Source organism: Ochotona princeps, chromosome 9, assembly GCF_030435755.1.
Source record: "Ochotona princeps isolate mOchPri1 chromosome 9, mOchPri1.hap1, whole genome shotgun sequence".
NCBI lineage: Eukaryota > Metazoa > Chordata > Mammalia > Lagomorpha > Ochotonidae > Ochotona > Ochotona princeps.
The window spans coordinates 65,241,686-65,269,406 of NC_080840.1; the positions used below are offsets into that span (position 1 = coordinate 65,241,686).

Genomic DNA, 27,721 nt, shown 5'->3' on the forward strand with positions numbered 1-27,721 from the left:
TTTGCTCCACCTTGAAGTACTGGACCCACCCAGCACACACCACCAGTTAGCTGCTGAAGGAGCAAAACTCTATTAAGCCACAGGGGCAGAGTCCAAAGATAAAAGTCATTAGAGGAGAAAACCAACAGGTATTATAAAAATAAATGCAGGAATACAAGACATGAACAAGGAAGACAGTGTGACTTCCCAAAAGAAAACAACACTTCAAATGTTAGAATGTGAAGATGTAGAAATTGATGAAATGCCTGAAAAGGAATTCAAAAGAATTATTATAAGATTACTCAAACCAACAAGAAGCAAATATATGAGCTTAAAAAACATCTATACATTGACATCGATGTACAATTCTGCTAGGAAACAGACACTGAAGAGAAATGAAACATAAACATTAGAAATTAAGTATTCAGTATGTCAACTGGGAAGTCTTAACAACAGACTTGATATGACAGAAGAATATCCTAGCTAGAAGACAAATCTTTGGAAATAGCTTTTAAAAAATGAAAAACAAAGAAATCAAAAAGACTGCAAAGAGTATCAAGATTTACAGGATGCTACCAGGGCCTAGCACAGTGGCCTAGCTGCAAAAGTCCTCACCTTGAATGTGCCAGGATCCCATATCGGCGCCGGTTCTAATCCAGGTGGTTCTAATCCGGATGGCCCCACTTCCCATCCAGCTCCCTGCCTGTGGCCTGGGAAAGCAACAGACAGCAGCCCAAAGCCTTGGGACCCTGCACCTGTGTGGGAGACCCAGAAGCTCTTGGTTCCTGGCTTCAGATTGGCTCAGCTCCGGCTGGTGCAGTCATCTGGGGAGTGAATCATCGAATGGAAGATCTTCCTCTCTGAATATCTGACTTTGTAATTAAAATAAATAAATCTTTTTAAAAAAAGATTTACAGGGTACTATCAAATGACCTAACATATCTGTTTTACGAGTTCTGGAAGATATGGCAAGAGAGAGTGAATTACAAGACCTATTCAGTGAGATAGCAGCAGAAAACTTCCCTAAGTCGGAGAAAGGGACAACCAAGCACAGGAAGCACACAGAATTCCTAACAGAGGTGATCAGGAAAGGGCTTCACCACAACACGTGATGGTGACAGTTTCAAGTGTAAATCGCAAAGAAGAGATTATAAATTTGCATAACACTAGATTACCTTCAAAGGATCTCCAATTAGACCAACAGCTGATTTCTCATCAGAAACCCTACAGGACAGGAGAGAACTGAGAGACATAGTCCAAATTCTAAAAAAAAAAAAAAAATCTGTCAACCCAGACCCAACCAACAAAGCTGTGATTCATAAATGAAAGTGAAATGAAGAGGTTCCAAAACAAACAGAAATTGAATCCATCACTGTCCAGCCTAAATGATATTTAAGGTTGTCCTTCACACAGAAACAGAGAAACATACTCATTGTTATGAAACAAAGTGAAGGCAGAAAAATCTCCCAGTAAAAGTACAAAGAAAACCTAAAGCAAACAGTAGAGATATTTACGGAAAAATGGAAGGACCAAATTGTTGCTTACCAATAATAAATCTGAATATAAAGATCATACATTCTTCAATTAAAAGATACAGATTGACTGCATGGATTAAAAAACAAGATTCATATATTTTTTTGTTTAAAACAAACACACGTTACCAAGAAAGATACGCAGAGACTGAAAGCAGAATGAGAAGACTCCATGCTAGCAAAAAGCAAAAACAAGCACGCTTAGCCACTCTCATTAGCAGACGATATAGACTTCAACACAAAACTGCTAAAAGAGACAAAGGACACTGCGCAAAGATGAAGGGATCAAATTCAACAGGAAAATGTTACCATGGTCAATGTCAAGGCACCTGCCTATTTAAAACAAATGTTAATGGCCCTAATGAAAAACAGACTCCAAGGCAACAGTAACAGGGGACCCCCAACACCCACTTTCATCAAAGGATAGTTAGACTAGACAGAAAACCAATACACAGAGCTAACCGATACTATGGGTCAATGCTGGTGAGCATGTGGGGAAAAAGACACTTGACTGAGTACACTGTTAGGGGAATGCAAGCCAATCCAACCATTACAGAAAGCCATGTGGAGATTCCTCAGAAATCTGAAAACATTTCCGCCAGGTGACCCAACCATCCCACTTTTGAGAAAATTCCCAAATAAAGTGAAGGCAGGGGCCTAGCGGCGTGGCCTAGCGGCTAAAGTCCTCACCTTGAACGCCCCGGGATCCCATATGGGCGCCGGTTCTAATCCCGGCAGCTCCACTTCCCATCCAGCTCCCTGCTTGTGGCCTGGGAAGGCAGTCGAGGACAGCCCAATGCATTGGAACCCTGCACCCGCGTGGGAGACCCGGAAAAGGTTCCTGGTTCCCGGCTTTGGATCGGCGCGCACTGGCCGTTGCAGTCATTTGGGGAGTGAATCATCGGACGGAAGATCTTCCTCTCTGTCTCTTCTCTGTATATCTGGCTTTGTAATAAAATAAAATAAATCTTTTAAAAAAAAAAGTGAAGGCAGAACAGAAGAGCTATCTGCACTTCTCTGTTCACTGCAGCTCTATTTACAACAGCCAAGCCAAGGTAATCAATCCAAATGCTCTTCTACTGATGACTGGATAAAGAAAATGTGATCACTTCTCAGCCTTTTGGCTAAGATCAGTGTAAAGAAAACGTGGTTAGATGCACCATGGAATACTACTCAGCCACAAAGACAGAAATCCTCTCTTTTGCAACAAAACGGATGCAACAGGACATCATTATATTTAATGAAATCAGATGTTTTCTCTGCCCTCTGGCAGTAATATGAACTATAGAACATGTACAGGAGTAAAACAGACACCTTGTAACACGACGAACACTTTTAGCCCCTGTTTTTACTCTCATGAAACTGTGATATTTCTACTTTTTTCTTGTTGAATATTATGATTAGTGGTGAATTAAGAGTGCATTAAAATCCTATCTTTTTAAGGTGGCATCAAGTGAACATCCCCCAGCCCCGGCACCAATGCAGTTTGGCAGCTGGGAGCAGCCGCGCGCAGACGCATTCCTCCCCTCCTCTCTGCCCAACACAGGAGAAAAGGGAAGAAAAGGGAAAATTGGAACCATTTGTTCCACCTACCTTCCCCCTGACCTTTCCACCCACATCAGTGATGCTCATGGGCATGTATCCTTGGCAACTATGTAAATATTAAAAATAAAATTATTTTTAAAAATTATGTCTTTGCAAAAATTAAAGTATGGAAATTGAGGATATAGAAGAGAGTATTTATGCAACTGTATGTGTCTTTATGGAACTGTACCTGTGAAATCTGTTTTCTTTACATTAACAATTTAAAAAACTGAGGTCCTGAGGCAATTCTGTGCTCCCAGGATAAGGACCCCTGGGAGGTGAGGACGGTAGGCCTTGGCACACACACAGCTTCTACCTGTATTTCTACAGAAGCCCCACCACTCAGCTGCCTCACCTCAAGCAGGGAATGATGCTCATCCAGGAACATTGAAGTGCCTTAGCAAAACATGGACAATAACCTCCCCAGAACTATTCTAAGGACTACATGTGGTCATGAATAGCAAGTGCTTAGCATAACACACGAGACATTTTACTCAACAAATGCTAAATATTATTAATACTAAGAGTTATTATTATGTGATAACCACATCCTTAAAAGCTCCTTAAGGGAATACATTACCTAGGTGATGGGAATACATTAGATACTGGAACATTTAACGAATGACATACTTCTATTTACCCTGGACAGAGACTTATGGAACACCAAGGGTTGGAATGCTGACAACCATCTCAAAGTCAGCGATTTCTAAGAAGCACATGACTTTAGGGCTGACCGAAGGCCAGCCATAACATGTTCAGTTCTTGCTGAGCCTTCCCAACCTCTGCCATTAGATTCGAAATTTCCAATTCCCTAGAAAATGTCATGGGGAGAATCACTGTGAAGAGGTCTTTATAATCATTAAAAATAAATGCAAAAGTGTTGATACTGCAGACTGTTCTGAGAAGGAATATTCCCCACCCCAAAGATTGAGAGGCAGCCAGTTTTCAGTTTAACTGAAGAATGGGATTGTTAGGGCCATATGATGAAAACTTAGGTTATGACAAGTTGGGTGCAGGGGCTGCGGGAACGGTAAATATCCAACATACCAGCTTCCCGCTTGATGGTGGGAAGATGATGCACACAGCAGAGCAACAGCAAAAATCACTCTGAGCAGCCAACTAAGCAGTCGGGGTTCAGACATCTAGGTGGGGTCATACAGAAGAGAGCTAAAGATTTGGCAAGATGAATCAGAAGGAAAGCAGACTGTAGATGAAGACTGGACAGTCATCAGGATGGGGAATGGACAATGTCACGGGCACAGTTTTCCTCAGTAACTCCACCCTTACGAGGGAAGACGCAAGGATGGCTCTTCGGAACAGAATCATTACCAGCGAGGAAAACCCAGCAGGGAGCCTGTGAAATGGACAGGAAGAAAATGTCCAAGCATCATTTTAGAAAACTGACAAGCGGGCTCGGCAGCGTGGCCTAGTGGCTAAGGTCCTCGCCTTGATCCCATGGCCGCTGGTTCTAATCCCGGCAGCTCCACTTCCTGTCTCTCCTCTTCTCAGTATATCTGACTTTGTAATAAAAATAAAATAAATCTTAAAAAAAAAAAAAAAAAAAAAGAAAACTGACAAGCAAAGCAGAACCGTAGAGACGGAGTAACTAAAGGCAGAAGAGATTGGTCTTCCACACATTAGAATATCCCTGACACTGTGAGTGAGCAGGACCCTTGGAGAGGTAAGAACCAGTCATCTGCCTGGAAATCAACCACATGAGCTTGCATAAGCTGCAGTACATGTCCTGTCCTTGCTATACAGCACTTAGTGCAGGACTGTGTTACACTCAGACTGCCGCTGTGTTAGCAGGCTTTGGTTTTCTGTTTAGGGCTACTGCAATATTAATAATAACCCATTACTATATGCATTTTGTTAAACATAGGCATAATGAGTAGTTCAAAAACTTCATGGAAAATTTTGTGATATGGAAAACATGAGGCATGAATTTCAAAATTCTCAACAACTATGTTCAGTCCTCTTTTCACAAACGTTATGCATCCTAATACATATATGGGCACTTGGAATATACCAGTAACTGCAGTTGCTGGTAACTGGTGCAAGTGTTAAGAGATGCTACCAGTCTCTGAACGTGGTTATACTGATGCCAACCTTGCCAAAATGTACAGGAAACCAAGGCCCATCACCTGCCTTGGGATGCCTGAGGTCACTGGGGAGCTGACTGGCTTGTTTTTGTTATTGGATTTTTGTTTTAATTTCACCACTTGGGTAGATGGTATAATATCACTGGTTTGTGTTTCTTAAATGGTTGTGCATTTATATTTGCTTGTGTTTGAATATATTTGTAGAATACATATTCAACTTATTAACTGGATTGCCCTTTTATTGGCATCTAGGAGTAATGTATATTTTCTTTTTTTAAAAAGATTTATTCATTTTATTACAGCCAGATATACACAGAGGAGGAGAGACAGAGAGGAAGATCTTCCGTCCGATGATTCACTCCCCAAGTGAGCCGCAACAGCCAATGCTGCGCTGATCCGAAGCCGGGAACCTGGAACCTCTTCCAGGTCTCCCATGCGGGTGCAGTGTCCCAATGCATTGGGCCGTCCTCAACTGCTTTCCCAGGCCACAAGCAGGGAGCTGGATGGGAAGTGGAGCTGCCGGGATTAGAACCGGCGCCCATATGGGTTCCTGGGGCTTTCAAGGCGAGGACTTTAGCCGCAAGGCCATGCCGCTGGGCCCAGTGATGTATATTTTCAAAAGAGCTTGATATTTGTACTGTCAGCCTTGTGGGCTGCCCTCCTGCCTCTTTCATGGGTGTATTTTGATGAGAGAATGATCAATGTAGCCCAATTTATCAATCCTGCCTTAGGAATAGTACTTTCATATGTTTTGCTTACCAAGTTTTATACCCAATAAATTCAGGAAGACATACTGCTCTCTTCTAGCAATGTTTCACATTTTATGTCTAGATCTAGACTACATCTGATGGAACTCATTTTTGTACACAATAAAATGGGATCAATCAATTCTCCATTGATTCCTTAGCATTTATTGAAGACTCTTTTTCCTACTGTACTACAATACATTATTACCAGAAACTAGATAGCTGTGTATGGTTGGGTGTATTTCCAGACACTGTTGCATTGTTCCATTAGTCCAGATTTGTGCTGATGTCACTGCTTGAAACCCAGAGCTCTGTACCAAGCCTTGAACCCTGGTGTGTGGTCTTCTGGCTTTGTTCCTCTGCTTCACAACAATTTACACTTTCTTTGGCTCTCCAAATTGCTACATAAGCTGTCAATCCTCCTACACTATCATACTCCTCGCTGCTGCCTGCAATGCCAACCTCCCAGATGAGAGCCATTCATGTCCTAGACTGCCCCACTTCTCACCCAGCTCCATGCTAACATCCCAGGAAAGCAGCAGACAGCAGCACAACAGCACAAGTCCTTGCGCTCCTACACTCACACGGGGGACCCCAAGAAGCTCCCTGTTCCTGGCTTTAACCAGGCCTAGCCCTGAATATTATAGCCAGGTGGGGATGAACCACTGGATGAAATACCACTTCTTCTGTCTCCCTCTCTGCTAAGCCTTACTTTCAAGTAAGTAAGTCAAACTTTAAAAATAAAAACATGGACCCAGAGCAGTAGCCTAGTGGCTTGAGTCTTTGTCCTGAACACGCCATATGGGCGCCTGTTCCAATTCCAGCTGCTTCACTTCCCATCCAGTTCCCTGACTGTGGCCTGGAAAAGCAACAGAGGACAAGCGAAAGTCTTGGGACACTGCACACACATGGGAGACCTGGAAGAAGCTCCTCGCCCCTGGCTTCGGATCGGCTCAACTCTGGCTGTTGCAGCCACTTGGCGAGTCAATCAACGGATGGAAGATCTTTCTGAATCTCCTTCTCTCTATGCATCTGCCTTACAAGAAAAATAAATACATCTTAAAATATATATCTTTATATATAATATATAAAATATATAATATATTATATCATATTGTTATATATTTTATTATATGTCATATATTATATATTATATGTTATATGTTATATTTTATATATGTTTTATATGTATTTTATATATATATATATGAGACAAAGTTTTACAATCCTGTGAGGAACCTGTTAATTACAGGAAGAGAAAAAACTTGCACAGAAAAGAAATTTTAATTCTAATACAATGTTTGTTAAATAACCAGGGAAAAGATGTCCTAAGTTCAACAATGAGTACTTATTTAGCAAAAACTGTATAAATCACTACGCTAAAAAGAAGGAGAGATAACTCATGGAGTCATCATTCATAACAGCAAGTTTTCAGATAAACAGTTAAGTGAAGAAGTTTTAAGACACCCAAGCACATTTACATTGCAGCTGCAGAGCTACCTATGGGAAAAACGGTAAGGCCTTTCGGAAAGTCACAGCAAACCAAAATATACGATCAATCACCATTGCATTTCAAATATGTAATTCAACACAAAAACCCGTAAAAGTAAAGTATAAACTTCAGTAATGTGAATATCAACTACATTTTTTATTTAAACTTTTATTCATGATAGCATTAAAACAGATTTAACCGCAAAAAAAAAAAAAAAAAAAAAAACTGAACCTAGAATAAGTATGAGATTTTTAAAGTAAAAGTGACCTGACGAACAGTTTAGGTACAGAAATTATTATAACACCTACATCTTGGTGTCATATATACTTAATGTACTAAGTATATACAACAATAAAATAACCCCCCATATCTTGAATACTACAAAGAGGCATTTTTCATCTTATCTATTGCAAGGCTCATACACCCACAACAGAATTTAATAATCTGTTCACAAGTCGAGGGACAAAGCTAAACAATGCATTAATCTTTTAGAAATGTCTATGCACCAGTACAATTTTCTTCTTGAGTTTCATAGGCCAAGGACTACGAGGAAATGCTTAGAGGCTTCACAGGACCCAGCAGCAAGGAAGTTACACGAGCAGAGATCCAGAAAACACACATGTGTCTGCCAGCTCAGCCACAGCAGGCCGAGCACCTAATTACAAGATACCCGAGCGAGTTCTTCTGGGAAACGGTTTCTTTCTCTGACCCAAGGATATGGACATTTAACGGAATCCAAACATCCCGTAATGAGATGATTTAGAAAACAATAATAAATATTAATTACAAAAATGTCTACAATTGGTGCTACCACCTGGCAGCATGGTTGGTAATGTGAAATATAAAAAGGCAAACTAGGTAAATTTTTACTTTAGGACCTGAAGCAAACATACAAAATGCTGAGTCCATCACTTAACGCGCCATTCTTACCAAATTTCTAATGTAAATTTTGGGCTGTCTACAGTCTGGCAGTTACTATGCCAGGTTCTTTGGGCACACTGATTCACTGCAAAGAAGGAAACCTCAGGCAAGGGTGTCCCTGTTACATCTTTACACATATTTAAAGATGGCCTGAAAAATCAAAGGGAAAACTGTCTCCAAAAAGCAGATTTTCTGATGGAGGATTCTTGTAGATAAATATTTCTGAGGCTCATGTTTTCCTGAGGAACACATCTACACAATACACACATATCAACGTACACTTCTGACTAGCTTAGTTTGTGTTACAGATATCTCATGAACAGTTTACTGCCTTTGTATTTGTCCTAAAGTGCATTCTTAACGTGCAACCTTTTTTTAAAACAGTGAAGCAAACATGGGTATTCTTACATACCCAGTCTTAGTCTATGGAGCAAATGCCAGTTTTTTAATCTGGATACCAAAGAAAATTTAAATCAGCAACCTACATCTGAAAGAGATGTCCATCAGTGCATGAACAAATCTGGGGGGAAGTGGCTGTGACTGTGACCTACTGTCACTAGTCCTCGTCATCCCTCTGGAAAGGAACGATCTGTATTTCTCTGGCGATCCTTTCTGCTAATGTTCTGGTGCTTGCTGCAATTATTCTTCGTGACATCAAATCAAATGGTCCTCCTAAAATCAAATCAAATACAAAAAATAATTATATCCCACAGAAAAATGATCCAGAATGCAGCCAATCCAAACATTTTCTTAAAATGTACCTTCATGTTTTATTTGAAAGACAAAGGGAATGAATGAGGCAGAGAAAGAGAGAAAGGTAGAAGTGGAAGGGGAGAGAGAGAGGAGGAGGGGGGGAGGAGGAGAGAGAATGGGGGGAAGAGAGAAGGAACAGGGAGAGAGGAGGAGGGAGAGTGAGAGAGAGGAAGAGGGGAAGGGGGAAAGAGAGAGAGAATCTTCCATTCCCTGGTTCACTCCCCAAATGCCAGCAGGACTTGGGACTGGGCTTTGCTGAAGACAGAAGGACTAAAGCCAATGCAGACTTTCCTGGTGAGTGGCAGGGACCTTAGTACTAGAGCTGTTATTCGTGGCTTCACAAGGTGTTCATTAGAGCATCGAGCACTTGGCTCTCAGCCACACACTCTGCTAGGTGATCTGGCTGCTGTACCAAATCCTCAGTACCCTTCAAAAAAATGCACTCTGTCACATCATTACGATGTTTAAGCCCTAGCTGCAGGTAAATGATTTCTAAGCATCTTTTAAAAAAGATTATTTGAGAAGCAGAGAAAGAGACAGAGGTAGACACAGATTTCCCATCTATCTGCCCAGAGTAGCAAGACAGAAACCAAGAGCCAGGCTCTCCATGCCGGCCTCCCACGCAGGCATCAAGAAGGCAGTGACTTGAGCCATCACTGCTGCCTCCCAGGGTGCCCATAGGCAGGAAGAAGAAACTGGGAGATGGAGCCAGGCACTGCAATGCAATTTGTAGGCATCCTAACCAGCATACTTTTAGGCAAAATGCCCACCTTTAAGCATATTTTAAATGATTTATTCATGTATTTGAAAGGGGCACAAAGAGAAAAAGAGGGACCGAGAAAGATCTTCGATTTGCTGGTTCACTCCCCAAATGTCCACCATAGCTGAGGATGGGTCAAGCAATGCCAGGAGTCCAAAACACCACCAGGGTCTCCCCCGTGGGTAGCAGGGTCCCAAACACTTGGGTCATCACCTGCTTTCCCGATCACATTAGCAGGGGACTGGATTGGAAGCAAAGAATCAAAGACTTGAACCAGCACTCATACGTGATGCTGGCACTAACTGTGCCACAACACTAGTCCCTGGGCATCCCCTCTTAAGTAAACCAACCAAGATGGTAGTGTGGGGGTGGAGGAACAGATCTAAGCTAAAACTAGTTTGAAAAATAACATTTTTTCCTGTTTCTTTTTTTGTGCAACTTCATTATCTATTTACTGATTGGTGTCTATAGAAGAAATTGAACTCCAGTTTAAATCCAGCCTGCTTTTATATCCATTTTTGCACCGCTCTCCTACCAGCCATTATTTACTGTGGCCTTTTCCACCAGATCACTGCTGAAATATTTCAAATTTAAAAATTCAACATCAACTCAAAGCAAGTATTTAATGTTTCTAAGCCGAAAGTAGAAAGTGCTGGTGGAGGAATGCACCGGCAGCCTCCCCCAGGGTCAGGCAAGGAGCTCTTCTTACAAGCCTCAGATTCTGCCTGGCTAACCTTCCGCAACTTCTCAGCAGTTCCTGACACTCATAGTCAGAGACACAGTCAATTATTAGCCATTAACTATACTCCTCCTGTCACTCAATGCTTATTCTGACTTTGCAAAAACTTACACTGCCTGTTTTTATCTCAAACATTTCAAAAGAAGATACAGAAAAGTTCATCAGAAGTGAAAACAAAAAGCGCCTTTTGGTTCTTTAGTCTTCTGTGATTTTACCTGTTACATCCATGAGCACGCCACCAGCTTCGGTAACAATGATGCCAGCTCCTGCCATGTCCCAGCAGTGAATTCCCATTTCGTAATACGCATCTGCTCCTCCAGTCGCCACGAGGCACATATTAACGGCTGCCGTGCCAACACCTCGGATCCTGACAAGCAATATTCCAAAATAAGACCTCAAAAATAATCCTTTCAAACAAGCCATTCCTTCTCAACTTTAGTTCATGTCTTGGGTGAGACAACCTCAACCGATCTAGAGAGTCAGTACAAAAAGGGCACAGAGAATATTTAACCTTACAGTGAAAATGTGTAAAATCTAGTTACCCTAGTTCTCACAAAAACAGTTAAAAAGATATGCAAGTGGTCACTGCCAACTGGGTGGGCACCACACATATGACCGCAGGCCCACCAGCACGCCCGGGCTCTACCCAGACCCCAACCTGCCACGGCAAATTACTTCAGGGTTACCTCCTCACAGCATCTCTTCTTTAGAGCCATACTAAGTTAAGATAAATATGAATACTATTAGAGAGTCACCCTAGGAATAACTGATTTGGGCAAAAATCATTAATAAACACTAAAATTAGCAGCCAGCCATTTGATATTTACAGTGTCAATGTATGCCTCTACAACATATGTAACAGTTAAAATAGGAAAACTAGCACCTTTGCAATTGTCCATCATTACCAAATGGTCAAGGTCGCATCATTCTGAGGACAGTGTTGTGGTATGATGGGTTAAATGCCCTCTGTGATGCCAGCATCCCCTATCGGCGCCAGTTCAAACTCCAACTTGTCTACTTCTAATCCAGCTCCCTGCTAACGCACATGGGGAAGCAACAGAATATGGTCCAAGTGCTTGGGTTCCTGTTCCAACATGGAGACCTGGATGAAGCTCCTGGCCTCAGCCTGGCCCAGTCCCAGCCACTGTGGCCCTTTGGGGAGTAAACAAGCGAATGGAAGAGTCTCTCTCTCTCTAAACTGCCTTTCAAATAAAATAAGCAAAACCTTCCAAAAAAAGTAGTATCACCCATAGAGACAAAAAGTATACTGTGCTTCCTGGATGAACACCACGGACAGAGCGTTACCTCTGTGGCATTCCTATGAAAATGGACAATCTAAGCTCAGGCAGGAAACAATACAAACACACAATACAAAACCAGTAAACACACCAGAAAACAGCTGGCCTATATGTCTCAAAATGTCAAGGTCTCACAAAGGAAGCTAAGCAACTGCTTTAATAAAAAAAAAAAAAAAAAAAAAAAAATGAGAAATGACAACTAAACCCAATGCATGACCCTGGAGTGGAACTTGCACAATAATTTTTTCAAGGTTTATTTTATTTTACTTGAAAGCCAAAGTTAAGAGAGGGAGCTATAAAGAGATCTTCCATCTAATGGTTCACTCACCAATTGGCTGCTAGCATGAGCCTCCCACCTGGGGACAGGGACCCAAGGCCTTAGACCATCCTTTGTAGCTTTCCCAGGCCATTAGCAGGGAGCAGAGCAGCTTGGACTCGAACCAGCCCTCATATGAGATGCCAGCACCACAAGCTGAGAGTTAGCCAGCAGTGCCACTGTGCAGACCACATGGAAAATAGCTTTTTGAGAATTTGAAGTCTCCATCAGAATACTTATCAATGCTAATTTCCTGATTTTCATATCCTCGGGCATGTTGGGAAACCCCCTCTTATTAAACAGACACTGGCAGCTAGTATTGTGGTGTAGCAAGTTAAACTGCCAACTGCAATGCCAGCATCCCGTGTCGGTGCTGGTTTGAACCTCAGCTATGCCACTTGAGATGCAGCTCCCGCTAATGCATACAGGAAAGCAGAAGATGGCATGAGTGCTTGCGCCCCTGCCACCCACATTGGAGACCCAGATGGAGCTCCAGGCTCATGGTTTCAGTCTGGCTCAACCCTGGCCATTTTGGCCACTTGAAGTATGAACCAGAAAAGGGAAGATTTCTCTCTCAGTCTCTCTCTCTCTCTCTCTTCCTCCCTCTCTCTGTTACACTTCGTCTTTTAAAACAGACATTTACACTGAAAAGTATCATGTCTGCCAGTCACTTTCAAAAGGTTTTTGCCCAAATTCTTTTAAAAAATTTTTGCAATTCATTTATTTGAAAGGCAGCGTGCCAGAGACAGGTGGGGCAACACGGAGCTCTTCCCTCTCCCAGGTTATTCCCCAGACAGGTGTGGACGCTGGCCTGGTTGACGCCAGGACCCTAGAATCTCATCTGGGTCCTTCCTATGGACAGAAGGGTCATAAGTAACCTGACCACCTTCTGCTGCTTTGCCAGGTACATTACCAGGGAATTAGAACTGCAACAGAGCTGATGGAACTCAAACCTGCACATTAATACACGATGTTTGTCACAGGCAGTGGCTTAACCCACAATACTATCTAACTGACCTGTCACATTTTTTTTAAGCTGATTCAGTTAAAACTGACTTTCAGCCCTGTCCCAATGCCACTCCCAGCTATGGGGGATGAATCAGCAAATGGGAAAGTTTTGTTTGTCTCAAATAAAAAAAACCTAAAATATTGTTTCTGATACATATTTCACCCCAAGGCATTTTTTTTTTCAAGATTTGTTTTATTTGAAAGGCAGAGTTAGAGACAGAGGCAGACAGATAGTTTATCTGCTGGTTTATCCCTAAATGACCATGACAGCCAAGGACCAGCCAGACTGAACTCCAGAGCCAAAAGTTTGTGTCTCCCCTGTGGGTGTAGGGGCCCAAGCACTCGGGCTACCTTTCACTGTTTTCCCAGACCATTAGCAGGCAGCTGGATTGTAAGGACAGCAGCTAAGACACAAGCTAGCACACATTCCGGATGTTGGCATCATAGGCGGTGGCTTTACCCTCCATGCCCAATGCCAGCTCCTTAAAGCAAATTTTAAAAAGAATGGTGGGGGGAACAGTGGGCGTTATGCTACAATGGATTAAGTCACAGCTTGGGATTCCCACATGGTATATCACAGGGTCTGATTTAAGTCCCTGCTACAAACTGTTTCTAATCCGGCTTCCTGCTAACCTATCTGGGAGGCATCAGACGATGGCCCAAGCACCCATATTCTTGCCACTCACGGAGGAGACATGGGTGGAGTTGCTGGCTCCTGGCTTTAGTCTGGCCCAGCCCTGCTCACTGCAGAAACTTCAGGGGTGACCTAGTAGATGGAAAACACTTGATGCCTGTCTCTCAAGAATGAAAACATGTAAACGAAGAATAAGGGCCAGCATGCGGCTCAGTGGCTACAGCGCTGCTTGGGAAAACAGTATCCAACATTGCAGCACCTGATCCAAGTCTCACATCCTCCACCTGCAAACCAGATTCCCACTTTCATGTACCATGGGATGCAGCATGAGACAATGGGATGCAGGGGCTCCTGCCTTTCAGCGTTCAGGATATTTGCGGACTGAACCCGAGGATGGGAGAGCTCTAGCTAGTTTTCCGTCTCTTCTTTAACTCTCCACTTTTCAAATAAAACAAAAATAGTAAATGAAAACAAAATGCAAATGAACAGAATAGCATGATGTCTTGGAGTGTTTTTGTGCCCATCAAATTTAAGAAAGAACTACAAAATGTAACACCTTTCTACAAAGTTTCCCAAATAAAAAAAAATTAATAACTTCTCTGTTTTTTCATTTATAAAGTGTATTCCTACCCCGTTGGAATAAACCTCCTAAGATACCTCGTTGCGTCTGGTGTGTTTCAGCTCACGGTAAAGAACCAGGTTGTGGGAATTAGCTGTGCGTAATGGTGTGTTTCAGCTCACGGTAAAGAACCAGGTTGTGGGAATTAGCTGCGCGTAATAATATCGTAATAATATCGTAATATCGTATGAACTAGAACTCTGCAATCTTTTTAAATAACACCTATATCGAAACCAAATCAGCACTGCTCCTTGGTAACATTTTCCTGGTTTTATTTTTGAAAAAGAAATCCTGATGAAAAAAAAATTCCTTTTACTTTACCCAACAGCAAAATAAAAGGTTCAAGTTGTAAACCCCCTGGCACTTTCACGGCCAATAGAATCATTTTATTGCCTAATGGCTAAAGTCCTTACTTGAGATCAGCTCCCTTGCAGTAGCAGGCTCTTACAGTCACATTGCTCTTTCTTCAGGGACTCCGTTGGGAAAGGCTCTGTACCTAAACACCTGGAACTCACGCTCTTACCCAAGTACTGCCACAGGCCACACACTGACCCCATAACGACAGCTGGGACAACGGGAAAGCTATGCCCTGAGTGTCCTAACTCCTAAGAGGGATTCTAATACTGGAGAAAGAGAAAGTATCTATCTAGGAGGCAAAGTTCTAGCCATATTCACAAACAGCTGCTCTACGCCTTAGTCAACCTCTCTACAACATTAGACAGGATTAACTGCTGATTTTGATCAGTTAAGAGTTTTACACGTCAGTGATATTGTTCTCAGGGAGGAAAACATAGAAGAAATAAAGCCATAAAAATATTTTATTCCACAGCTTTTCAAAATATGGCTTTTTAAACAACCACAATAAACGTCAGAGAAATGCTACTAAATACAGCTGGTAGCTATATTAAGCTTAAGGATCTCAAATGTTACCTTGTTAAAGATAAACCTTTGCTTTTAATTTAGAGATTGACAAATCTTTCATTACAAGACTTCGGTTTGGTCTGTAAGAGTGGCATCCTGACTGAAATGTCCTGTCTCCCTTAGAAAAAACCAGACCAATTACATTAACAAGGAAGACAGAAAATTCACAGATCTATTTTGTCAGCATTTCTAGAAATCAACAAGCATTGACATTATGAAAAGAAAAAAAAAAAAACACTAAAAAATAAGATGAATGAACCAGGAGAAAAATGAGGTAAAAAGAAAAATCACAGCTTAAATATTTTTATTAGTAGATATCCCATTTTAAAAGAATAAGAAAGGAAACCAAAGTGAAGCAAAAGAAACTACAAGAATGAAAATAAGACACAGGAGAAAACTAGTAGATGAAATTAATAAATTATCCTGGTTCTTTTAAAAAATAAACCAAATATACACATTACCAGGTAATGTAACAACACTGAAACATCAGAAAGAACAAAAAGGCCCAAATATACTAAATAAGAAGTGACAAGAGGGAAATAACTCCTGAGATAAACCAGAAACTGAGGAGTACAGTCAACAGATTTAGGCCACAGAAATGATCTAAATTAAAGGAGGCTAAAGAGACCTGGTAACTTGATGCAGTGCCAAATCTAGACCAAATCTTGCACTGGAGAAAGAAAAATGCCACAAAGGGATTATGAGGTCCACTGACACAACTGAATTTAGGTGGCAGACTGGATGAAAACACATGATAAAGTCAGTAATTATACCATGGTTATGCAAGAGATTATTCTCAGGAAATGAAAGGAGTCACAGCATGCACAAGAACACATCCATCCACACAGAATATAACATGGCCAAACAATGGAGCCGGATGCAAAGAGGTGACTGCAGAGAAGGATCATACAACTGCTGTTCACACTACCTCCTCAATTTTACATGAAGTTTGAAACGATTTTCAAATAAAGTTTCCAAAATTGCCTCTCAAAATTAAAATTATGGTATTGACCCCATGTCTAGTAGTAAACATTTTCCTAGCTGTAACAAAACACAGTCCTTTACAACGTTAAATTATCTGGACTCTTAGCTAGGAAATCTTACCCATGAACAGGAATGCAAAGAAGTTTCTCCATATTTGAAAGAATGATTTTTACAGTCTCTGGTGTTCTGGAAGAGCCCAGCTCAGTCACCAAGAGTGATTTGGTAATATCTAAAAATAAGACATATAAAATAATCACTAGATAGCAATAATCAGAAACCCAAAAGCTGACGCTTCTAATTTACACTAGGGCACTTGTATTCTTCTTCCTAGCTTTATTAAATCTGCTTCTAAGCCCTAAAGAATGAACAGTGATGATTTTATTCTCCTTGTTGCCTTTTTTACAAAAAAAATTTACCTTCCATGATCCTTACCCAAAAAGTACAGAATAAATTATATTTGTAATTAATAATAATCAATTTTCCTTCTTGTAGGAAACAAGCAAAATATTTTAAATGTAAACAAATCAGAAGTTAAATTCACTAGGGATTTTAAGCACAAATTTGCAATAAAGCCATAGTTAAAATTAAGTTGCAGTCTTATATGTACTCTGTCCTCTATTCTCTGGGTTGATTCATTGCCCAGTGACGCCCATTCCCCTGGGATATGCTGTGACTTCAGTTCATACACTCTACACCCCTCACATTTCGACTCCTCCCACCAGAGGAGCTAACTCGTTCCCCGATACTCGTAACCTGTTCATAACCATGGTACTACTTCTAGCAGTCACTGAATTAGGTTATACATTAAATAAACTGAAATATACACACAAAAATGCAATAATTTCTATGAAAGCTATCACATTCCTTCAGTTCTATGGTGCATGGTAAGAGCTAAATAAAAATGAAACAACTAGAAATCTCCTCTCAAGTTACATTTTTGACTGGGGCAAAATATGATGCCTAGAAGCATTCTGAATTCACACTGTCTCAAGCTGTTCTATATTCCTTTAAAAGTACAAACTAGAGAATGTTGGATGTGGTTAACAGAACAAAGGGACTCAAAATCTCATTCAGCTATCATATAAGCAAAAGAGTTCAAATGACACTCATCTAGCTTATTAAACATGATTCCCAGTTTTATCTGTCTTTCTTTTTTAACTTATATAATTAGGTTGGTCCAGTGGCTGATTGTCAGAGGAACAGCATGAGGAGCTTGATGCAGGGGCTCTAATCATAACCCATGGATTCTACAAAAGTAGGCAGGAAGCCAGTCTCACTCATGTTCAAGTCTGCAAAGCCCTAATAAAACACAGCCTGAAGTGTGTGTTTGCTCAGTTACATTGCTTCCCTTGCTTCTACCACCACATTCAAAAATGTAGTCAAAAGGGGAGGACCACATTCCATGAAACAGTTAACACTTGCAAAACTCCACAGGTTAATATTAAAAACAGGAAAATACAAGTACTCAGTTATCAACAATACAAAAAGTGGATGATAAGCTTACCTTCCTGTTGTGAAACCTGAAGCTTTTGGCCATTACAAAAGGCACCTTTTCCTTTTCTGCCAGTATACATCTTATCTTCTACACAACTGTACACAACTCCAAATTCCACCTGCAGCAGGAAAACAAGTTTTCCTTACAGAATCTGAGTTTTCTTTATAAAGCCATACACTTCTTAAGAAAGCACTATCAAAATCAGGTATACTAGTAATACTACATTCAAATGGTTACATTTATAATGCTAAAATCTAGCATTAACAAAGAGGTCAGCACACCTGCAATCTTTTTACTCTCCTTCAATCTTTTTCTAAACTCTGGTAGCAGCATCCCGACACCTCCTCTGTTCAGTCTCAGATGCTTCTACTTCCTGTATTGAACATCAGCTTCTGTGTTCTAATTCCTGGCCTCACAGGGTCTCTCACAAATTCTTCTATCAACTGGTTCCTCCTTCTGTTACATTTTCATGAAGTTTCTCTCTCCCTTGCTGCTATAGTTCGTACCTGTGTTCTCCAAAGCTGATGCTGAAATTTAATTATTGGCGCAATAGTGTAGGAAGCAATTAGGGCAGAAGGCCTCTAACCTCTTGAGAAGACACAACAAAACTTACTGAGGGGGCTTCCAGAGATGAATTCCCTATCGTCCCTTCCACCTTCTGCTATATGAAGACGCTTCCTGCTCCCCACTGGAGGACATAACATTCAAGGTCTGGTCGTGGAGGAAGACAATGATGCCACCTTTCATGAACCTGTCAGCACCTTGGCCTTAGACTTTCTGAACCACACGCCACTAAAATTGCACTGCAAAATATCCTACCTCCAGTCTTGTTATATCAAGTGAATTAAGGTGATTAAGGCCTTTACACTGCATAGTCTAATCTCCCTGCAAACACATTACAACTAGTTGCTTCTATCCTGACCAATCATCTTGCCACACAGGGATGACCAGTGAACTCTTACTGTCCTCATCCACCTTATCTAAAGGACTGGAGACTGCTGGCCACCACCAACACTTCTTTAGTACTTAACTCAAACCCTCCAGTACTCTCTTGGTCTTCTTATTTCACCCAATCAGTGCAACGCACTCGATGTGATTCTGAACGTCCTTTCTGCTTCGCCCTTAGAAGCTGTTTCCCCTTCATCCACTGCTTCCACTTCCGCTGTCAGTTCTCCGTATTCTTACAGGTTGGGCCTTCCTTGTTCCACAAATTCAGCCACTACCCACAATTCTGCCTCCCATTAATCCCATTAGCAGAGATACAAATCTTTGCTTCAGAACCAAATCTTGCAGAAACCTGAGTTCAAAATCAATCAGTGCCTCATCATGTCTCATTCCTTTTCCACTTCATTTTTTATATTGTAAAATATCTCCTGATTTTATATTTACATGAATACTCTCACATTCTTCACCTTTGTTCAGATTCATCCCTTCAGTATAATCCCTACACTGTTGGAATTACTTCTCTCTTTCCATTTACAAACATCCTCTACTTTCCAACTTCCTAGAAACAAAAATCTAAATTTCTCAAGTTACCGAACCGGAGACCTCACAATAAGGCCACTACTGCCTTAATGAACATTTCACTGCTCTCCTCAGAGAGCATGCACTTTAGTTCTCCAAGGTGTTCTGCTTAAATCGCTGTCCTTTGGGCTGGCGCCATGGCATAGCCAGCTAAGCCTTGACCTGTGACGCCAGCATCTCATATGTGTGTAGGTTCGAGTGCTGCTAGCTCCACTTCCACACCAACTCTCTGCCAATGTCCTGGGAAAATAGCAGAGGATAGTTCAAGTCCCTGGGGCCCTGCACCTGCATGGGAGACCTGGAGGAAGCTCTAGGTCATTGTGACATCAACGTTGTCTCCCAAGGTCTGTATCCCCAAGTGCTCCAAAGTAGAAAGCAAGTGTCTTAACCACTAGGCTAAACATCCACTTCTACAAAGCATTTCAGCTCCACAGGCAATTCTTACCATATTTGACTCTACTATCACACACATGGTAATGTCAATTTTTCTTAATGAACATCATCTTTTAATTGTTTTCTATTAACATTTTATGCATATATGAAAGGGAAAAAGACAGAGAGACAGTAACACACGCTGAGACCTTGCCCTCTCTAGAGTGCTTGCTCACTCTACTCCCAAATGATAACAAAAGGTGCATGGGAGAGCCAGGAGCCAAGCACTAAATCCAGTTTTGCAATGTGGGAGATGGGGCCCAGGACCTGCTGCCTCTCAGTGGCCATTTGCAGGAAGCTGGAATCAAAGCAGAGTCTGAACTTGACCCCAATGTCCTAAGCAATATCACACCCATCTTTTTTGTTGCAGCTCACATCCATCCCTTTAGTGCTGTTTAAATACTGAATTGTACTTCAGTTCTTTATATGAATTTTCTTACAACTACTGCTCTGAGAAAACACTGTATTTCCTTCATTGGAAATGTGTCATGAAATTTTTACTAGTCTTGTAGTGTATATTCAAAATAATACAGCAATACAAACTGAATATGAACACAAATCTAAATTATGGATAGTCTTTCTCACAAAACAAGAATAACATGTTTTATCGATCATACATTTAAAACAACATACCTTTTTATTTACAACAAAGCCAATCGAAACAGCTACAAAAGGAAACCTTTGAAAAAAATACAAATTTAGTAAGATAAAACAGTTCAATAAAATTTATCTATTCATATGTGGGTACTTACAAAAATTTCCATTTAAACAGCACATTCCCTCCTTTCCTCCCAGATATAAAACACAGTATATTATATACAACACTTTGTGTAAACTAAGAGGAAAAAATAGTAGTAAATATGTGGGTTTTTAGAAAGTTCATGGAAATGTCTATTACCTTTTAATTCACTTTTATCTGTGAACTTTTTAAGGTGCCTTCCTACCCACACAGATACAATGGGGAACGGTACATCCACAGGCATGTAACATAACTGAAAAAAATTATCACAAAATCGACCACACGAACACCTCCAGAGAGGATTCCAGAGGCGACTCTTCGCCCTCTTGGCCATTTTAAATGTTCTGAATCTCAAACGTTATAATAACTACTATATGTACAGTATATAGTTCCTTTCCAAAACATACAAATAAATCTTAAAATGTTTGAACTGGGGCCCGGCGGCGTGGCCTACCGGCTAACGTCCTCGCCTTGAAAGCCCCGGGATCCCATATGGGCGTCGGTTCTAATCCTAGCAGCCCTGCTTCCCATCCAGCTTCCTGCTTATGGCCTGGGAAAGCAGTTGAGGATGGCCCAAGGCTTTGGGACCCTGCACCCGCGCGGGAGACCCGGAGGAGGTTCCTGGTCCCGGCATCGGATTGGCGTGTACCGGCCCATTGTGGCTCACTTGGGGAGTGGAGCGTTGGATGGAGGATCTTCCTCTCTGTCTCTCCTCCTCTCTGTTTATCCGGCTTTCCAATAATAATAAAAAAAAAAAGGTCTTCAAAAAAAAAAAATGTTTGAACTGATCGTGGTTAAAAAAAGTCTCCTTTCTTTAGTGATTGTTTTGGCACACCCTGGTCTCATGATAAACACAGGTACTAAAACTACAAAAACCAGTTATCTGTTTTTACCACAACATGCAATCTGGAGCTTCACGCGTGAAAGGTTAAACATCTAACATTGTACTTTTAGCAAAAATATTATCACAGTGTATCACAATCTTATTTTGAAGATCTTTCTACATTTAAAATATTTGACATTACTTTCATATTCATATATTCTAGATCTTAACCTTAAGCACTGTAATAATCCTGTATACAACAGAAATATCTTCAGCTACATAGCATCTTCAAATATAATATTTATATGTAATCTTACCAAACGGGACTATCACTTTAACTCCCATATATCACCCACTGGGCTTTCTTCTAGTGATAATATACTGAGTTAGAACACACTGACTCTTGTGCCAGGCTGCACACTAAGTTCGTATACAAATGTACACATATTTCTTTTCTAAGAATAAAAAAGAATAAGCAAATTACACAATTCTTCAAAGAGTACACCTTCCTGGATGGATGGCTGTAAAGGACAACTGAGTTATTGTATAAACTGGTAATACTGATAACTGAAAGCCATACCTATGAACAAAGTTGGTGGTTCCATCAATAGGGTCGATGATCCACGTGGGGTTGTCAGTTAAGACACTCTTCTCCCCAGCTGCCACGGACTCCTCCCCAATGAAACTGAAAACAAGCAAAACGAAGCTCCTGAGTATCACTCAACTCTCAACCATCTTCAAAGGCTAACATAAAACCTACCAAAAGTCCCTGTACTCCTTCCCTACTGCTCCTCCTCCTTCCTACAGTCACAGCAAGCAGGAATCCTTACGCTCCCAGAGCAAAGTCATGTGGAAAGTCACAATTGTACAGTGTGACTGTCACACGAGTACATCTGAAACAGCATTTGTTGCATAAGAGAAATTGATCAAATGTGATGATTTTAAAACTAAGTTCACCAACTCTCTAACATCCGTCTTTTTGGGATGTACAACCCAATATCCTTGTCTATTATGGATACAAGACCAAGTGACTCATTTCTAATCAGTGTGTCAGTCAGTTCACAGCACAGCCCTATGGTTTCCATCTTGTTCCCCGCTTCTCCTTGTCACGCCTCAGGAGAAGCCAGCTGCCAGGGAGGGAGCTGCCCTATGAAGAGGCTTGCATACAAAGAACTGGGGAAGCTGGCAGCAGCCTCCTCCCAGGGAACTGCCTGCCAACAATCCCGTCAGGAGCACAGACTGCGGTCCCAGCTGAGGCTTGCCATGACTGCCGCCCTGACGGTCAACTTGACCACAGGTTCATGAGCGGTCTTGCTGAGAATCGAGCCGCTAAGCAAAGTGAGGACACTGTGTGACAATAAACACTTACCATCTACACCTCAAAGTTTTTAGGATAATCTGCATTTCAGTAATTGACAACTAACACAAAGCACTTTGAGAAAGTACATCACCCACCCGTGTGTACATGACTGCCTAAAACATGCCCTGCCATCAAGCTAACGTTAACTCCGTAAGTGGAATCCCAGCTCATTGGCTTTCTTCCTTCCTATTTTTTATTTATGCTCCCTTATTCAACACTGAATTGTCCTAACAGTAATTACCATCATCTTCTTTTTTCTCCTCTTTTTTGAGCTTTAAATCTTTTTGCTTAAGAGGATTCGGTTATAACCTTCAATATTTTTTTCTTCTTTCCAAAGGTTAGAAAGACCAAGAATGACCAACGAGGAAGAAGTGCAGAAAGAACATTGCCATGACTTCCACGTGAGAATCAAAGTCTGATTCTGGAATTCTGTCTGAAACTCTAAAGTTCCTGTCACCCCACCATATGAAGAAGTCTGCAATGTGGCGAATAGAATCAAATTTCTAAATCATGACAACAGCAAACATTTCCCACATTAACTTCCCACAATATTGCAACATCCCTCTTATTAAGAAGGAATCCCCACCCCGACCCTATCCGAGGCCCACGTGGGCAAGCATACCTCTCAACTATGTAAATTAAAATTAAGGAGAAAAAAGAAGGAATCCAAATACTGCCTCTTCCTTACTCCCCGGCTGAGCCCAGGACGCAAGCACATGGTCCTGCAGACTTGTCCCCGGAAAGGGTGCCACACAGATGAAAGGCCTGTGCAGACCCACACGGTACCCCTGCGCCTCTACAGCTGGGCCTCTCCCATGGCCCTGAATTTGCCTGAGCTACCTGACAACCACCTAGGTTATTCATTCTGTAGTGTGAAATCAAAGTAAGAAATACCTGTGGGACGGGTATTTTTCCTTTATGGAAGCAATAAGCATTTTCTCAACTTTTTGGTCAGTAGCCGTTACCAAATCAGCAGGAGAACTTTTAATCATAACATTCATTTCATTTTTCAGAGCTTCACGAACCACCTAAAAAGATTTTTTTTTTTTGGTTAAATAAGCAAAAATGGCCTCAGTAATCTTAAACAGAAAGATGAGATACAGAAACAGTTTAAAACACTGCAACGTGTCTTAAGTGACACAAACAAAAAATTTTCTTACAAAAATGTCTACAGAGTAAACCTGTAAAGGTTAGAAGCACTAAGGACAAAATTCTACATTCTTAGCGCTCAAAGTTTCATGCTGTAAAACCTGAAGTAGTCACTGTACTTACAAAGTGTTCAGTAAGTTTAAAAAAAAAAAGAAAGAAACAAAACTGTGGATTCATCAAAATACAAGTTTTATTTCACAAAGTAACCACATTCTGCCTTCAGCCACATCACCACAGACAAATGTTACTCCTTACCTCTCCAGCCTGCCTGGCCAGCGCCACTGCGTAATCCATGCATTCCTGCCAAGGATCAGCCATCTCCTGAACACAGTAACACACAGGGAACAAAGCAGTCACGAATCTCATCTCTTCATTGTCCAAGTCAGTTCACAAAAGCATCAACAGCAGCCAAAGGCTTCCCTTGCCTATTCTAGAGTTCAGTTATTGAAGGTTTATGCACAGGCTTTGTAAAATCAGTTTTAATTTAAATTACCTCTGCTGTAGAAACATTTTTATCACAAAGAAAAATTCTATAAAATTGTCTCCCAATGTGTGCATACTTTATCAGATCAAAAAGTCAAAATCAAACAGAAAAAACCACTTGCTTGTTAAGTGAGGAAGAAAGGACTCAGGAAGCATTTTAAAAGATAGGTATGGGCCCGGCGCGACAGCATAGTGGTTAAAGTCCTCGCCTTCTACCAGGATCCCATTTGGTCGCCAGTTCTTATCCCGGCATCCCTGGGACCCTGCACCCACATGGGGGACCAGGAAGAGCTCCTGGCTCCTGGCTTTGGATTGGCTCAGTTCCAGCCCATGCGCTCACTTAGGACAGAAGATCTTCCTCTCTGTCTCTCCTCTCTGTATATCCGACTTTCCAATAAAAATAAATAAAACTTAAAAAAGAAAATGATAAAATGAAAATGAGAGACAACACTGGGAATACAGAAATAGAAGAAGCAATAAAACCAAGACACACAGGCCCAGCATGGTAGCCTAGTGGCTGCAATCTTCGCCTTGTACACATCAGGAGTCCATTAGGCGCTGGTTCTAATCCCTGCTGTTATATCTCCCAGCCAGCTCCCTGCTTGCGGCCTGGGAAAGTGGTCGAGGATGGTCTAAAACCTTAGGACCCTGCACCTGTGGAGACCCAGAAGAGGATCCTGGCTCCAGGCTTCAGATCAGTTCAGCTGCTGATACCGCAGTCGCTTGGGGAATGAACCAGCAGGCACAAGATAATTCTCTCTTGTCTCTCCTTCTCTCTGTAAATGACTTTCCAACAAAAGTAACTTAAAAAAAAAAAAAGGCAAGGAACACGAGACAGTTGTGCTGGGAGGCAGGCAGCTGGCGGCTCTGCAGAGGAAGCACTACTGCAAGGTTGTGAACAGAGAACTGGAGACTCGGAGGAGTCACCTAGCTCCAACAGTCTGCGGCTCTAGTAGATTTATTATTCCTACCCTGGAAACCTGAAACACTCCAAACCTGGAACTTTGTGAGCACGGATGTGAAGCCACAAGTGGAAAATTCCACACCTGACTGACCTCAGTATGACGGGTCACAGCCAGCAGACAGGGACACAGAACCTGTGTGCAGCCACCCACAGGCTCTGTGTACTGGGGGTGCATGAAACAGGAACAAATTCCGTCTAAACCTGGTCTCATTCCCAAAATATCTCATTATATATGTACAAATATTCCCAAATCTATAAAGCATTTCTGGCCCCCAGTACTTCACAAAAGGGATATGAGGACTTGTATGCATTCTGATGCAAGACACAAGGATTGAAAAAAAAACTTCTTAAAGCTACAATAAAACTTATTTCCAGGAGTTTCAGGTGTGGAGGAAACAGATTTGAGTTCTCAACTATCCCAGCATTCCACTGACTCCTGGAGACTGAAATAACACGGTGTTAGCTTCAACCACACTGTAATAACACGTGTACCGAGTGCACTGGCCACTTTAAAGCTGCCAACCTCAGAAAATGTGGTATCATGAATGAAACAACCTTAGTGTTGTCTTCTTTAAAACAGGGGAAAACTGACCAGGTCATAGAAGACTACTCAAACATCTCTATTAGGATTCTCCCGTTATAGCAGAGGAGAGGCGAGGAGGGCAAAGGAAGGGTGGCCACTGTTGGGATTCCGCTAGGTGTGTCATCCTCCCGATGTAAGCATTTTAAAGAGTTTAAAGCACAAGCCCTTACTCTTGAGTTCAAAGTAACTCCTAGTGTTGTAGGGTTTTTTTGATCCCGAATACAGCAGTAACCTCAATTCTTGTCTTGCAGGAAAGAATTTTTGTGCGGACACAGTTTAGTTTTAAAGCAAGATTTATGGGCTCGGCAGCGTGGCCTAGTGGCTAAGGTCCTCGCCTTGATCCCATATGGCCGCTGGTTCTAATCCCGGCAGCTCCACTTCCTCTCTATCTCTCCTCCTCTCAGTATATCTGATTTTGTAATAATAATAAAATAAATCTTAAAAAAAAAAAAAAGCAAGATTTATTAGAAAAGGTGAGAAAGGAGACTCCCGTCCTAGTAATGGGAGGGGGCTCTGAGATACAGACAGGAACCTTACCCCCTGCCATAGTGGCAGGAGGAAAAGTGGAAAGAGACCAGTATTAATCGCAGGAATGCACTTTTTAAAGGTTTACTTCAAAGGGGCTTTCTCAAGGACAAAAGGAAATTCCTGTTCCCCCTGGTATTTGGCTTTGGGGCAAAAGACCAGTCAGGTGTCAGACATTGGACATTCCTGGCCTTGGGAATAAGAGTACTACACTCCCTCCAGTCCTCTTGTCAATGATAAGATCAGCCTAAGGCCCTCCTATACAATGGCCGGAGATAATGGCTGATGCTTCAGATGGGGAATTGATATGCTAATATCACCCTTGTCCCTTGGAAGAGACGTGCTCTGGTGAATCCAAGACATGGTGGGGGAAGTACTCTTTTATATTTGAGGAACAATGACTTGGGGACCCAGAATACCCTAACTGCCTACTACCCAGTCTAACTCCTCTCACACTAGGAACTTTTCAAGAATTGCTACAAACTTTGCCTTTTGTCATTCTTCTCCCAGGTGTGAGGGGAAAGGCTGTAGACGGAGAAGTTGGGGCAAGAGACATCACCTGCTTTGGGAAAGAAAGCTTAGCAACAGAACAAATATCGCTATGAGAGAGAGAAGGAGAGAGAGCGCGCGCGCGCGAAGGACGCCCGGGCTTTCCACCTCGGCCATGGACAGAGAAGGGCGGCACCAGATTTCATAGCTGCCAATGTAAACCAGCACCTTTATAATGTGAGCCGACAGCAGCAAACGTCGGGGTCTGCACTGCACTCCTCAGGAAGGGACAGAGAAAACTTGGCACATCATGCAGGCAGACCTGCAATGCCCCCTTACACGTGCCGTGTCTTCTCATTTCTTGAGGGAGAGGGGCTACGTCTTAGAACTTTCCTTTTCCCCACACCACCATCGCAAGGGCTGGCCTCCACCTTGCAGTCCCTGTCGCCGGGCAGCGAGCGTGGACTGACCCCGCGCCGGCCGTCCTACAGCGACAAACCGCTCCTCCCGGAGACACGGGGCGGCGGCTCGGGGTGCCACGCTGACCGCCACGCCAGCCGAGCCCGCTCCCCGCCGGCGAGGGAGGAAGGGAACAACCCCGGCTCTCACCTCAGGTCCTCAGACGTCCCGGACGCACGTCCCACAGCCGGCGATATCCACGGCTCAGCTCTTCCGGAGGTACAAGGGCTGTCCGGGACAGGAAGTCCCGCCTCCGCAAGGCCCGCCCTCGGGGCGTGGCCTCCTGGGGACCGCCCAGTGCCTGAGCT

The 27,721-nt window shown here is 42.1% G+C and overlaps 1 protein-coding gene across 1 annotated transcript; it reads right to left on the minus strand.

Annotated features, from left to right (window-relative positions):
- Positions 1-8,108: 8,108 nt before the first annotated feature.
- On the minus strand, positions 8,109-27,588 carry IMPA1 (inositol monophosphatase 1). Its single transcript, XM_004588079.4, has 9 exons — positions 27,564-27,588; positions 24,166-24,231; positions 23,656-23,789; positions 21,982-22,086; positions 20,473-20,518; positions 17,893-18,001; positions 16,509-16,617; positions 10,824-10,975; positions 8,109-9,028 (listed from the first exon to the last, which is right to left on the minus strand). Exons 2-9 carry the CDS (start codon positions 24,226-24,228, stop codon positions 8,913-8,915), a joined length of 834 nt encoding a protein of 277 aa, XP_004588136.2. The 5' UTR covers positions 24,229-24,231; positions 27,564-27,588; the 3' UTR covers positions 8,109-8,912.
- Between the last annotated feature and the right edge of the window lie 133 nt (positions 27,589-27,721).